This window comes from Geospiza fortis, unplaced genomic scaffold (genome assembly GCF_000277835.1).
Source record: "Geospiza fortis unplaced genomic scaffold, GeoFor_1.0 scaffold171, whole genome shotgun sequence".
NCBI classification, from domain to species: Eukaryota; Metazoa; Chordata; class Aves; order Passeriformes; family Thraupidae; genus Geospiza; species Geospiza fortis.
In genome coordinates this window covers 7,206,895-7,219,878 of record NW_005054313.1, presented here as the reverse complement: position 1 = coordinate 7,219,878, position 12,984 = coordinate 7,206,895, and the positions used below count along the sequence as shown (strand labels likewise).

At 42.7% G+C, this 12,984-nt stretch overlaps 2 protein-coding genes across 2 annotated transcripts in view; one reads left to right on the top strand and one right to left on the bottom strand.

The window, feature by feature from the left end:
* MYO1E (myosin IE) overlaps positions 1 to 7,144 on the top strand; it is a 46,367-nt gene extending 39,223 nt beyond the window's left edge. The window contains exons 24-27 of the mRNA XM_031055992.1: positions 243 to 335; positions 2,653 to 2,857; positions 5,393 to 5,558; positions 6,075 to 7,144. Of these exons, the coding sequence (XP_030911852.1) occupies positions 243 to 335; positions 2,653 to 2,857; positions 5,393 to 5,558; positions 6,075 to 6,275 (665 nt within the window). The 3' untranslated portion in view covers positions 6,276 to 7,144. The remainder of the gene's footprint in view (positions 1 to 242; positions 336 to 2,652; positions 2,858 to 5,392; positions 5,559 to 6,074) is intronic.
* Positions 7,145 to 8,570: 1,426 nt separating this feature from the next.
* Positions 8,571 to 12,406, bottom strand: CCNB2 (cyclin B2). Its single transcript, XM_005419679.3, has 8 exons — positions 12,284 to 12,406; positions 12,079 to 12,204; positions 11,523 to 11,693; positions 11,288 to 11,446; positions 10,743 to 10,979; positions 9,813 to 9,953; positions 9,147 to 9,257; positions 8,571 to 8,837 (listed from the first exon to the last, which is right to left on the bottom strand). The coding sequence occupies exons 1-8, from the start codon at positions 12,398 to 12,400 to the stop codon at positions 8,736 to 8,738; spliced, it is 1,164 nt and encodes a 387-aa protein (XP_005419736.1). The 5' UTR covers positions 12,401 to 12,406; the 3' UTR covers positions 8,571 to 8,735.
* Between the last annotated feature and the right edge of the window lie 578 nt (positions 12,407 to 12,984).

Here is a 12,984-nt window from a genome sequence, read left to right as displayed (position 1 = left end):
GTCTGGACCTTGTTTACTGTAGTTGCAAGAAGGCTTTGCTTTATATCCTGAGGCTGAACTGGATCACTAAAGGGAGAATATCCCAAAGTTACCCTTTCTGCACCTAATGCTTTGTAACAGCCTGGCCAACCCTGCAGAAGTCAAATTCCCTATTCCTGAAGATCAGCTCTTTCTGATCCCAGAACAGGAAGCTCATTAATGTTACTGTGAAGGGGTTACAGAACATTGCTGGTTTTTTCTAGGTCCCACGAGACGGAACCTTAGCCAAGGCAGAGGTTACTCCAGTAGGTCACAAAATCAGACTTATCCTATGAGAGCTGCACCACCTCCTCCAGGTAAGTCCTCTTAGCTTGGGCAAAACAGAATTCCAGGTAAAGGCTCTTGGTTTTCTCCTGTCATCTGGCAATTTTTACCCATTAAAAAAAATTTATGGTAACAGTTTAAATTTTTCTTTAAAAGACTCTGCCTGGAAAGCATCTGTTTGTAGGCATTTTATGAAGTGTCTTGCTGGATATTACCCCAGAGCTGTCCTGCTTGGCATGGATGGTGACTTGTTCAGACACTTGGTGTACGCCACTGAATCTAAACCTGACCCTGTAGCCTTCTGCAGTGTGAAGGGTACAGGCTCTGTGCTTATCAAGCCATGGACAATGCTTTGCAGGGAAATTGCTTTCAGGGCCAGCAGAGCACAGAATGCAGTTTGTGTCTCATTGTCCTGCCTGTCAGACACGTTACAGCTCCTGTGTGCTGGGACACAGCAGCTGTGCCAGTGAGCAGCATGGCTCTTTCTGCAGGGCACTGATGTCATCAGGGTGTTCCACTTCTGCCCTGGGCAGATAGGATTCATTTTGCTTGTGAACTCACAGGGGAGAACAATATTCCATTGACCCAACATTTCCCAAGAGTTTTTCTTTTTACTTACACTCCCAGAGTGCTTTCTTTTTTACAAAGAGTCCTCTTTCAGTCAGCTGCTGTTTATTGAGAAGCACAATGCTAATGGTGGAAGTTAGGGGTGTGACCAGTCTTGGTCTCCAAATTAAATAGACAATTCCAAATCCTCACAGCTCTATGAGTCAAGCTAACAACTGTGTGATCTGCCAGATCAGTAGTGAGCTGGGAAATTACTCTAAGAGGTGACCTGTCAGCAGACAGAGGTAGGGAATATTTGTACAGCATCAGTTAAAGCAAGGACAGTCTAGTTTATATTTTCAAAAACTGTTTCAGCAGTTTTATAGCTAGGAGGATTGTTACTGCTGAAGTTAAGTGCTGTGGTGACCCTCAGGCATTGGGCTATCACATTTAGAAGGTGAGTAGAAGGCTTTCCTACAAACCTCTCTGTAGGATACAGTAACACGGCTGTGGTTGTTTTTTGAATGTTAAACTCTCTTAGAAAGTAGCCACACATAGCTGGAAAAACAAAATTGCAGACAGTGTTACAAAAGAGTTCCAGTTAAAATGTTCAGACTTTCAGGGAGTTTAAAGCCATGTCATGATTTGGGCAAATTCCTCCTTGAAAGTCCCAAACAATTATCTGGGTTCTGCTATTTTCACATCTTGTTTTGAAATCAGTGGTGCAGTAGCTGAACAGAGGGTTCTGTACAGGTTCAGAATAACCCAAATCTTTATTAAGATCACCATAATGTCTGTGTCATCCTGGCTTGGATTGACAGCGGGGGTTTATGCAGGACTTTCTGACCCTTCAGTTCTGCCACAGTACCCAGAGAACATCAGAAGTGAGGAGCAGCTGTTAGAGGCAGTAGGGTTTTCCCTGTAAAGGTGCTGTGATTGTGAATTCCTCTCTAAGAATTAGCTGTTCTTTCTGCTAATGTTTAGCAGGCATAATCACAATGGCAGAGCAGAGGCTCACCCATGGAAGTGAGAAATCTGATTTTTAATAGAAGCATAGCTCCCCTTTTGTTCCATAGGAGTTTTAGGAATGTAAAGCATCCAGACTTGGGCTCTTTAGGCCCTGATACTGCAACTAGCTCAGACATGGGTGGGTTTGCTTTAAATTGAAGTTAGAGGCATAATTATGTATTTAAAGGCATAGACTCATGTCAGTCCTAGAAAATTTAAACTCCTTTTCAAGTACCAAAATAGCATCAAGGCATTTTTTTAAAAACAAAACAACAAAAAAGCCCAAACACCCCCCACCCGCATGCTTGTTAAAATAGACAAGTATTTATAGCAACTTAATAAAAACAGTCCAATTCCTTGAGTATGTGGTGGACTGACTTTGAACTTCAGAAGAAGGAGAAGAAATTTGGATATGGATTAGCTATGGATATGATTAATTACTATGGATTAGCCCTTATCTGGATAAAATATTGTGCAGTGCTTTAGAAAGGAGTTTGTGGTGCCATGTTAGCTGAACTGGATCTCAGCTGAGAGGTAACCTTTGTGCTTGCTCGGAACACCCAGGGCACAAGTCTTAAACCTGAGCATGAGTCCATGAAGTTGGCAACCCAAAAGAGATTGTCAGCAGACCAGAAGCTGGGTATAAATCAGCATTTCAACATGATTTTGTGTTTGGGTTCCTTGATAGTGTGGCTCTCTGACAGCTGAGTCTGACAGCTAAGCCACCAAAGGTTCCTGTTACTGAGCTGGAGTTTGGGCTGCATGCACTCACTCAGTCACTTGATTTACTTCCAGGTCAGCAGCAGAATGGAGTAATAAATCCCCCCCAGTGTGCAGCCCATCCCCAGATCCCAGGAAATCAGTGGGCCAATCAGAGGAACCTGTACACAAATATGACACGACCGGCTTTACCACGGCAAACGTCAGGAGGATCAGGCAAGATTTCACAGCAACCACAAAGCTTGGATTTCTTGAAAGTACCTGACCAAGGAGCAGCTGGGTAAGATTTTACATTGAATCTGATAAGAAGATGTCCATTTTTGCAGATAGTTTCACACACTCAGACTGTTCATGACTGATACACTCTGTGCATCAATCACCACGTTATACTCTTGAGCTGTACTCAAAGGTTATCATCCATTCCATCAGATTCCAAACCATACTCCATCCTAGACCCACAGGAATCAAGGTGAAGCACTTCTGGTTTCATATCCTAAATTTGAATGTTGAAGGCCTTAAAAAATGTTAAGATTTTCAGGGACCCCACAGTTTCTACTTTAACTCAGCCCTTACTCCACTCTCTTGTAGACCATTAGTGGAACTTTACTGTAGTGGAAATCTTAAGTGTTACTTAATTGTCAAATTCAGCAGTTCTAGGAACAAAAGAATTTAGTTTAGAAGAAGCAGTTTGCTGATGACTCCCATGATCTGCATGAATGGGGTTTCTTTGAGCCAGCAAAAGTGCATTTATTTCTAACCATATCAAGAGCAACTTTTTGTGTGAGCAGCCCTGCCTCAGCTGTCAGTCAGCAGACAAGCTCCTGGGCAGGAGCAGTGTTTAGCGTTTATTTATTCTGCCCTAAATTACCCTGTTGGCCTAAGCATTCTTCCGCTGTGCTATCCACTAAGGCTAATTATTAAGTAGATTGGTTACAATTTAAGTGAGCATTACAGGCCTCACAGTTATCAAACAGTAACATAAATGTGCACAGCTGATAGATTTTGAGAACCAGAAGTGCACTCAAGGGTTCCCAAGGAGGAACTTTCCAGTTCCTAAACACAGAGCCCTCAACAGGGCTCATGTACAGAGGTCTTTGCAGTTGTTGTACTAAATTCAGTCATTTTATCCCACTGTGCCAAGTGTCAGCCATAAGATATTTCAGGCATATTTAGAGCATTTTTTTTGTTAAAGATTAATCTTCAAATAAGAAAGAAATGAGAAAGAAGTAGCCACTGCTACTTATTTTACCACTTTCAAACTTATCAGCGCATGCTAACAGGTACATCTCCATCTTGTAGTAACTTCTATGGCTTTTAGTGGTGAAATGTTCTTGTCACATGTCAGCTTCTTCCTAAACTCTTTTACTAATATTAGACTTTACTTGGTCTTGTGACTACAGTTCATGAAACAACAAAAACACATCAGCCATAGGATAAAACCCAAACCAAACATGCCAGCTGTTCTGCAGCAGTGTGACATTCCCAAGGCTGTCTTCCTTTATTAATACACTGAAAAGAAACAACATAACTCTATTCAGTAGTGGATTTCAGTCATATTTCTGTGCCTGCTCCTTCACAAAAGGAGGCTGTGAGCTAGAAGAGGTGTGACTTTAGTATTTCAAAACCATAGCGATACATTAGTAGATAAAATTTTTGAGTAGAATTTGGTTTATTTTTAGCAAAGCTGCAAAGAAGGATACAGTGATACTAACAATCCAGTTCAAGATTAAAATCAACAGCCTCCCCCCAGCAGCTAAATATCTCATTTACGATACTGTAGTTCTACCACAGCTGCACAAAAACTGAGCTGTTTTCCATGACTTGTGCTGAATTCTTTAATTTCCATACGTAGGTCTAGGTTTCACAGTGTTTCCTATCCTGAGCAAAGGAAGTAAGTAGATGCTGAAGAAGAGGAGAAAAAAATCTCTGCCCTCATAGATACATTGAGAACTGAAGTGCTGTTATAATCCATACTTCTAATAGTATTTTCTGGTGCAGTACACTACAAAGTTAGAATCAGAGGTTTATTGACAAAATTAAGCCTAGGACTTCACGTAAGTAACTGTAACCCTGTCCTGCAAGTGTCATGTTACATTATCATGGCATTACATGACTGATCACAGTTTTATTCTCCTCCACATCATTCCACTTTTATTCATTCAGCACATATATTATTAATTTTAAACTGACATACTGAGTCTAATACCTGTTCTCTCTTCCAGCCTTTATTAGCTGATGAGCTGGCAAAAGGCATTTTTTCCCTCTTTCCTTTTCCTAATCTTTGGAGTGCTTACAGCTGTGACAGTTTGTGCAGCATCTCCCCTGCTGCTTCAGAGTTGGCTATAACCGAACAAGTCCATAGATGGCCCTGGAAGCTGAGGGAACTTAAAAGAGATGCGAGTCTCTGTTACAGCTTAGTCACAAGAATGGTAAAGTAGCAAGCCTGTGAGCTAGAACTTTGTTTTTGATACTGAAAAGTGAATCACTGGGGCAAGGGGATAGACACAGCCTGAGCTGTGTAGATACCAAGATATGCATGAACTGCATGTACACATTTGCTTCCATTTCAGCCTGGGCACTAAATGTCTTCTAAGCATTGGATCTGCTGTTGGGAAGTACTTACTCCTCCATTTCCATAGGAAAGAAATGGCAACTTTGTCCCTTCCACAGGGAAGTCTCACACCGCTGTTTTTAATTGTAGTGACATTCAAGAAATGTGGTTTCCCTTTGTGTGTGCCATTGTTAGCCATAAATCCATTAAGAGAGGGGTTGCTGGAGCTGAGGTTTGAGTCTCACAGCCCTTGCTGTGTGGCAGTGTCCGCAGGCAGACGTCGAGCCGCCCGCCGCCCGCCGGGGGCCGGCCCAAGCCGCAGCCCAAGCCCAAGCCGCAGGTGCCGCAGTGCCGCGCGCTCTACGCCTACGACGCGCAGGACACGGACGAGCTCAGCTTCAACGCCAACGACGTCATCGACATCCTCAAGGAAGGTACAGACACACCCGGCTGGCACTAACACACTGCTCTTTGAGCTCCATGGGCACAGGGAGTTAGGACAGGGCTTCCTGAGCCACCCCTCGTCATCTTCTCTTGTCAGGCTTGCAAATTTCCATAATGGCCCAGGGGAGCAGAGAAGCCTCCACCCCAAGTCCAACCTCTCCACTCAAGAGGGTGTCAGAGCCAGACCAAGGAGCTGTCACTGGGTACTGCAGAGCTGTACGCTTAGTGAGACACTAATTCTGGCTCTAGAGGAAAATTAGCCTAAGTCACAGCTGTAGCACAAGAAGCAAAATGTAATTAAGCAGTTCCAGCTCTGGGTCTCCAAAGCACCCTCCTCAAGGCAAAATGATGTGGCCAAAAGATGAACACACTCCAAAAATCCTGTCCCCCTTACTCCTTCCCAGAAAGGCTCTCACTGAGTGGGCACAGCTTTGCAAGTTTGCCCCAAGTACACAGAAATGCTTCCAGAGCCTCACTCCTTACCTTGCTGTCCTTGTTACAGATCCTTCTGGCTGGTGGACAGGAAGACTACGAGGGAAACAAGGTCTGTTTCCCAACAATTATGTCACCAAGATTTAAAAGACTGTCAGAGAAAAACTGGCATGAAGGTACCAGTGGTTGGAGATGTTTTCCCTGCCTTCAAGACACTGTTCTTCCAAGGTCTGCCTTCTCAGCAGTATTTTCACCAGTAAATTGTGTATGAGCAGGAAGAGTTTCCCACAGTACAGACTTTGATTTTTGTCTCAGCACCATACAGCAATGAACTGACCAATTATTTATTATATTTAAAACCTGGTTTAAACACCTGGTAAGTGAAGAATGCTCAAACCTACCATCTTCCTGAAACAGGTGCTTTACAGTCTGGAACCAGGGACTTTGAAAGGGGTGTATTTATTAAGTGCCTTCAGCTCAATATCAGTAACCTTTTTAATTATCTACTGAAGATAATGTTGAATGCACATTTCCTCTAATGCAGATTATTCTGGGAAACATGTTAATAAGTATGCTGCTACATGTCAAAAGATTTAGGCTCATTTGGGATATTACCATCTGAAAAACTACTGTGATGGTCTATTTAATTCTGTACAGAGATGTAATGGAACTGGTTTGTGTTTGCAGGTGTGTTAGGGACTCCAACAGGCACTGTAAGACTTTAAAACAGAAAACCACATAGTACTGTATGCTAAACAATGTTGCCTTCTTCAAGATTTATATTATAATATGGCTGGCCCATGTTGGATTTATGTTTAATACTCTACCTGTTATAGGAAGTGTCTTTATGAAGAGCTGTACATTTATAGAAATAGTTATATACTGTATATAGAAACCGGTTATGATAGAAACGTATAAATGTATAATGCAGTAGTCCACTGTTCTTACGAGGTAGTACTGCTAGAATTTTTATGCCAGGTACTTACAGATATGCACTACTCCTTCTCCTTTTAAATAGCAAAAGCACAGGTCTTACTGCCCAAGTCTGCCTCCCCCAGAATGGCTGCTGCTTGCCCTGCAGTTCTGACAATTCCTGCTTTGCCTTTTGAACCTCCATAAAATAAAACACAGGATGATCAACAGGTTTGTTCTCTGTGAAGTTTGTTCTCACATACACAAACAGATCCCTTGACTACAATGGCTTCAGGATTTTACTGCACTGACTTCTAAAGAAAGAATCCCTTTCTTCACTCCAAACCAAATTACTTTTCCTATGCCCAGCTGCAGTGCCATGCATTTCATTCTCTCATTTAAGAGCAGTTAAAAAGCCCTGCAGATGCTGGTATTAAAAGTTGCATAAGCTTTAAGATACAGCTAAAAATCTTGAATCCTTCCCTCCCAAACCATTGCCTAAATCTAACTTAGGTACACAAACTCCATCTTCTACAGCAGCTGTATCTGGAAGCCAGAAATGAGGACCTTACTCCAAGGGAGGAATAACATCCACACAGGGAATGAGGCAGCATGTTTCAGAAGACAGTTTGCAGCAAGTGCTAGGCTTACTTATCCCAGTGGAGAGAAAAATTTCCTGCTTGAGGAAAGAAAACCCAGTAGCTTCAACATCCTTCCCACAGGGGAGCAGTGAGAGGTCTAGGGCAGTTCTGTAGTGCTGGGTTCTTGCCTTCTACATCAGAGCCAGGCACACTCATGAAGAGATGCTGGAAGGGAGGTACTGAGTTCAGTATAACCTGGGGACTATCAAAAGGTCTATTTTAACATTACTTACACAAGATTAATTTAACAAATACACATACATGAGGTATTGGGGCAGAAAAGTTGCATGACTTACATGCTTGTATTCCCTGGGCATACAGATGCTGACACTTAGATTAGAAACACAGACAAAGCAAGCAAAGTGCCAAGGAAGTGACAAGAATTGCCTTATGCTGGGTTTGACTCTATGATCCCAGATACAGATGTTTATTGGAGAAGCAGAGGGGGAAAAGATGTGGGCAAGCAAACAGATTATGAAAAACCTAAGGGGGTTCTTTTCAGGAAGTGGAGGAGGTTTCAAGGGTGAGCTGCTTTCAAAAGGTTTCATGCCCACAGTTCCACATCCGTATTCCCTGCACAGCTGTTAGCATTACAGGAGACTTCCAATTCTTCTACCTTAGCTCCCTTTTGTTAAGCACACAGAGAAACACAAATATTTACAAGGTTAATACCTGTTAAAGATAGCCTACATCTTTCCCCACACTTGAAGATGGCTAACTCCAAAAAAGAAATAAATTCCAGTATACTTTCTTGAAACAAGGCACTGAAAAAAGTACATGTTTAGTGTTCTTTAAGGTACAACAAAAAAACCTGTCTGCCTCCTCTATCTTAAGAGTGAAATAATAAATATAGTGCAATATATAAAGCTTGGAGATTCTCTCTGGAAACAACCACAGAGAATAATCAAGCCCATTTAACTGCAAGTTGTAACAATCACCTATTTAGTCAAATGTCCCACTTGGACACTAGATTGCAAATATGTAGGTTGTACCTTAAAGAGTCACACTCTCAATATTTAAAAGAAAGGAGTTTTATTTTTAGATAGAAAGCTGTATTACAAAGCAAATTTAAAATGTCACCTTCAGTGTGAGTCGGATCTGTCTGTGGGAGCTGGAATGCTATGTACAAAAGCAGGAGACAAAGTGCACACCCCATCAGGCCTTGGCTGCCCAGGGCTTCACAGCAGTGATGCAGCCAGATCCTTGATGATCTCACTGTTCAGCTGAGGGATGGTGCTGATGGTCAGTAGTTTGCTGCTTGCATACTTGTTCTTGATAGCCTGCAGAGAACAGAGATAAAAAAGTTTCATGCATACACCATTGACAGGCAGGTAATTTTGGGACAGTCTGCCTGCCTGCTTGAAAAACAAGCAACAAACAAGGCTGGCACTGAACCAGTCTGCAAAGTAACAAGAGCACAATTTGTCTAAAAGGTTTTGATGTTAACATCAATGCAACAGCCTCTTAAAGCATATGCTGCTCTGACAAGCCTGAAAGATAACATACAGAGTATTTACCTAAGGAGCTACAATACGCAGCAAAGATAATTTTGAAAACATTAGAGAAAGGATTTAAATAGTTATACTTACAGTGTATTTTGTTAACTTCTCATTCACTTTGACTACATTCTTGGCCATATGTTTCATGGTCATCACAAGGCCGTCTTCTGCATAACCCGTGTAGTACTGCTGCTTTGTACCCTGCAGCAGAATGGTAACAAACTTGAGATTTGTGAGGGAGGAATTGCTGCTTGAGGCACAATCAGTTCAGGCAGCAAACACCCCAAGCTCAAGGCTGAGCCTCAAATGCTGGAAACTGTAGCTGTCAGTTGAAATGACAGATCCAGAGTAACCTGATGTGCAGAAGTCTGGACACATCAATTTCAAAGACCATGCTTTTAGACTGAACAGAGGATAACGAAGCAACTACCAGCTGAATTGCAACTCACTACTCATGGTCCACAACTTCATTGTGCTACATGTACTGCAAGAATTATGAAAATCTACTTTTACTTACAGTGCAGCCTTCAATAACTCAATGCTTTCATGAGAAAATCCTTTTGTAATCCAGTATTCACAGAAAAAAGAATTGTGACTTTTTACTGGTACATTCTTTATTCTACCTGCCACTATGCATCAGGCTGCCCAACCATCATTCCAGCACCAGCACTGTCACCAACTAAACACGATTTTTAAAATACTTTTTTATTAGTTCGATTCCACTGAGTGAAGAACAAGTTTGATTAAAGTGCTCACCCATTTGGTATGTCCCAGAATCCTCTGAGACAGGCACAGAGCAGCAGCTGCAATCTCTGAGGGCCGGTGGTGCACCATGTCATAGTCTATCAGGGTCAGCTCCATCAGATATTTTGCCAGAGTGTGTTGCTTGGCATCGGCCTAGCAGATTGAGAGCTTGTTAATCCACAGTTTCACTTCACTTTAGCATTATCACTCAGAATTGCTTATTGTGTTCAAAGAGCAAAACAAAAATAGCAAAATCTTTACTACAGTTTAGGGACCATCGTTTCTAATAGATGTTGTTCTCAAACTCAAGACCAGCAGCCATATGGTATTTAGACACAAAGTCAAGTTAGGGCTTTTAACAGAAATCTGCATTTTCAGGTACAGCTGTGCCCAACTAGGGACACTAATGCTCCCTCTGTAAAGCAAACTAGGGAGGGGAGGTGTAAAATAACTTAGGGAGAAACTTATTTGAGTTACCCAGTGGTCTACTGAGGTAACTGAAGCCCACCTCAAGTGTAGACAAGTCACTTGAATATAATTACTGAGGTGGAGAAAGAAAGGGTTGGGTCAAAGAGAAAGCTTATCTTTTGATTCTTAAAATAACACAATATTTACAACCAGAAGTTACAAAGAACTGTAACACTGCTAGATAAGTACCCTGATCACCAGGATTAAAGACTAAAAGCGCGGCTTCTTAGTTTAACAGTAAAATTACTGCCACTAAGGCTGAACACGGGCATCAGTAAATAGAAATGTGAAATACTACTGGCTGCCATTGTGACATTGCTGTGTTAGGCCACACGGTGGAGTTTCAGAGCTGAGCATTGCTTCATCCAGCATTTAAGCTGGAGGAGGTAAGGTCACATGATAAAAACACCAGAAGCAATCCTTATAGGCGTTACCAATACAGGGAAGTGCTAGATAATGAGGACAAGTACCCACCTCCCCAGCTTTTGATGCTCTCCTTAAGAAATGAATTGGAAGAGGTCGCCCCAGGTCGAAGTTTAATTCTTTAAGAATAATCATTTCCATTTCTCTAATTTCATTACTGGTGTAGGCATTGTCAGTAATGTAAACAAAGTCTGCTACATCAGGAGACAAGATCTCTTCATATTTTGAAGCTACAAGCAGCGCTGTTACGCCCACCAGCTGAAGCTTCTTGCGAGGTACTGGATGATTCTGCAACACAGACATTTAAAATGCAGGCCCTGAAGTGTCAAACTCTAGATATGTCAAACTCTAGATAATCAGATTCATATTTATCAGTTTAGAATGATAAATGAGGTTTGCACTCTAGGCAAAGGTCCGTATAGTATCAGGCTCACAGAGGGCAGCAGCCTCAGAGTTAAGATGCCGCACTGTCGCAGTTCTTACACACAGAGCAGGTCTTGTCAATCATTCGATTTCTAAAGAAAAGTTAAATCCTGAACCCCTTTACAACCACAGCAACTGAGTAACGACCGAGCACAGCCTGGGGGAGATCTCACCTGCAGGAAGCGATCCATGATGGCCACACACATGTAGAGGGTCTCCTGCAGGAGGCGGAACCTCGAGTGCACCTGCACGAGCCAGTCCACCAGGATGGCGCGCATGCGCCCGTTGATCGTCCTCCCGTCCAGGTAGTGCGGACGGACAGACTGCTGCAGCTGCAGGGACAGACAGGGGGTGAGCAGCCAGGCAACCCCCCCTGAGACACACCAGGGCAGCCCTGGGGCACCCTACCTCGAGCTCCCTCAGGTACAGGTAGATGTCTTTCACGTAGTCACTACACAGCTGGGGGTTCTCCCAGTCCTCTGCATCGATGTCTTCGACGTTGTTGAGCAGCACATCAGAGAAGGCCTGGCACAAATCCTCCTCCTGCATGGATACATCCATAGGGACAGGAGACAGAACCTAAGGAACAGATCATAGCTGTTAACACAGATCTACTGTGTAAGTTTCACTGTTCTGTGTTTCCATGTTTCACCCATCACTAATGCAACTTCTTTAGGTGGAAGCTTGGGCTCCAGTACAGCAAGTTTCTACAAACATAGAAACCCAACATCTTCCAGTAATTGCCAGCTAAAGCAGAAACCATCCGGTACTTTAGCAGCTCATTCTGCCCCTTGAACATCATGCATTATGCTTTAGGTACAACATGTATTAAACCAAAACCTCAGTACAGAGACTTTGTTTCTTCAGCAGAGGAATGAGTTACAGCCACAGATAAACTATTGTGAAGGTAGAGCTCAAAGTTGCAAACCAAATTAAAAATCAGAACAGCATAATCAGTTCCTACCTTTGGAACATCAGTTTCTTTGTTTGCTTGATTTACAGCAGCTGGAGCTTTAGGCAGTACAATTCCATTTGTCACCTTGCTTGGTCCTTTCACAGGCTTTGTAGATGCTTTGGGGCATTCTGTTTTCTGTAGTGAAAACATTTATTATTAGTACAGAGCAGCAATCCAACTTCTCCCTATATAGAGATTTCCAATGTTCCTTTACCTTAGATATGTGTGTTCCTCTTGTTGCAACTTTATTTCCTATTTCTTCCAAAGCAGCCCTTTTGCCAGTCACGTGAGTTTTTGCTTTACTTCTAAGGTCAGACACAGCATTCTCCATCCCTCTAGTGATCTAAAATGATAAAATTGCAAAAGTTTAAGACTCAGAGACCAACAACTTTCCAATGCCTGACTCCATTACAGACTTACCACCACTGTACCTACTATGCATTTCTCAACCAGCTTTTACTTCCTAGCCAGTCACATATATTCAGAGGAAGAAGTCTCCTCCCTAGGTTCAGAGCACTGTACTTCTGAACGGTGTTGTAAAAGTAGGCAATGCACCCTATCTCATACATTTTAAGGACAAAGTGCTCACCTGCTGTGTAAAGCTCTCATAATTACACTTTGCAACTCTAGCAGCGCCCCCCAGAGGAAGCATAGAGCAAATGCCTGGTTAAACACATGCCATATGAATTAAAAAGCTGTGCTGCACACGCAAAAACGAATGTTCTTTGTTATGCACAGCAATTCAGCCACCAGGCTTCAGTTTTTTCGTGGAGTTCAGTTTAAACCATTAGACAATCACCACAGAAGAGAGGCTCCTGCAGTCCCTGCCTACACCTCCCACAAGGGCAGCTTTAGTTTTCCCACTCCCACGTTCCCCGCAGTTCCGCGGGGGAGGCGCGGGCGGCCAAGGCCAGG

Excerpts from the sequence above, each read along its gene's own strand:
- CCNB2 (XM_005419679.3), bottom strand. The coding sequence starts at position 12,400 with ATGGAGAATGCTGTGTCTGACCTTAGAAGTAAAGCAAAAACTCACGTG. Across the intron at positions 9,954-10,742 it reads GAGCATCAAAAGCTGGGGAG|GCCGATGCCAAGCAACACAC; the intron begins GTGGGTACTTGT and ends TCAATCTGCTAG. Across the intron at positions 8,838-9,146 it reads AGAAGTTAACAAAATACACT|GCTATCAAGAACAAGTATGC; the intron begins GTAAGTATAACT and ends TGTTCTCTGCAG.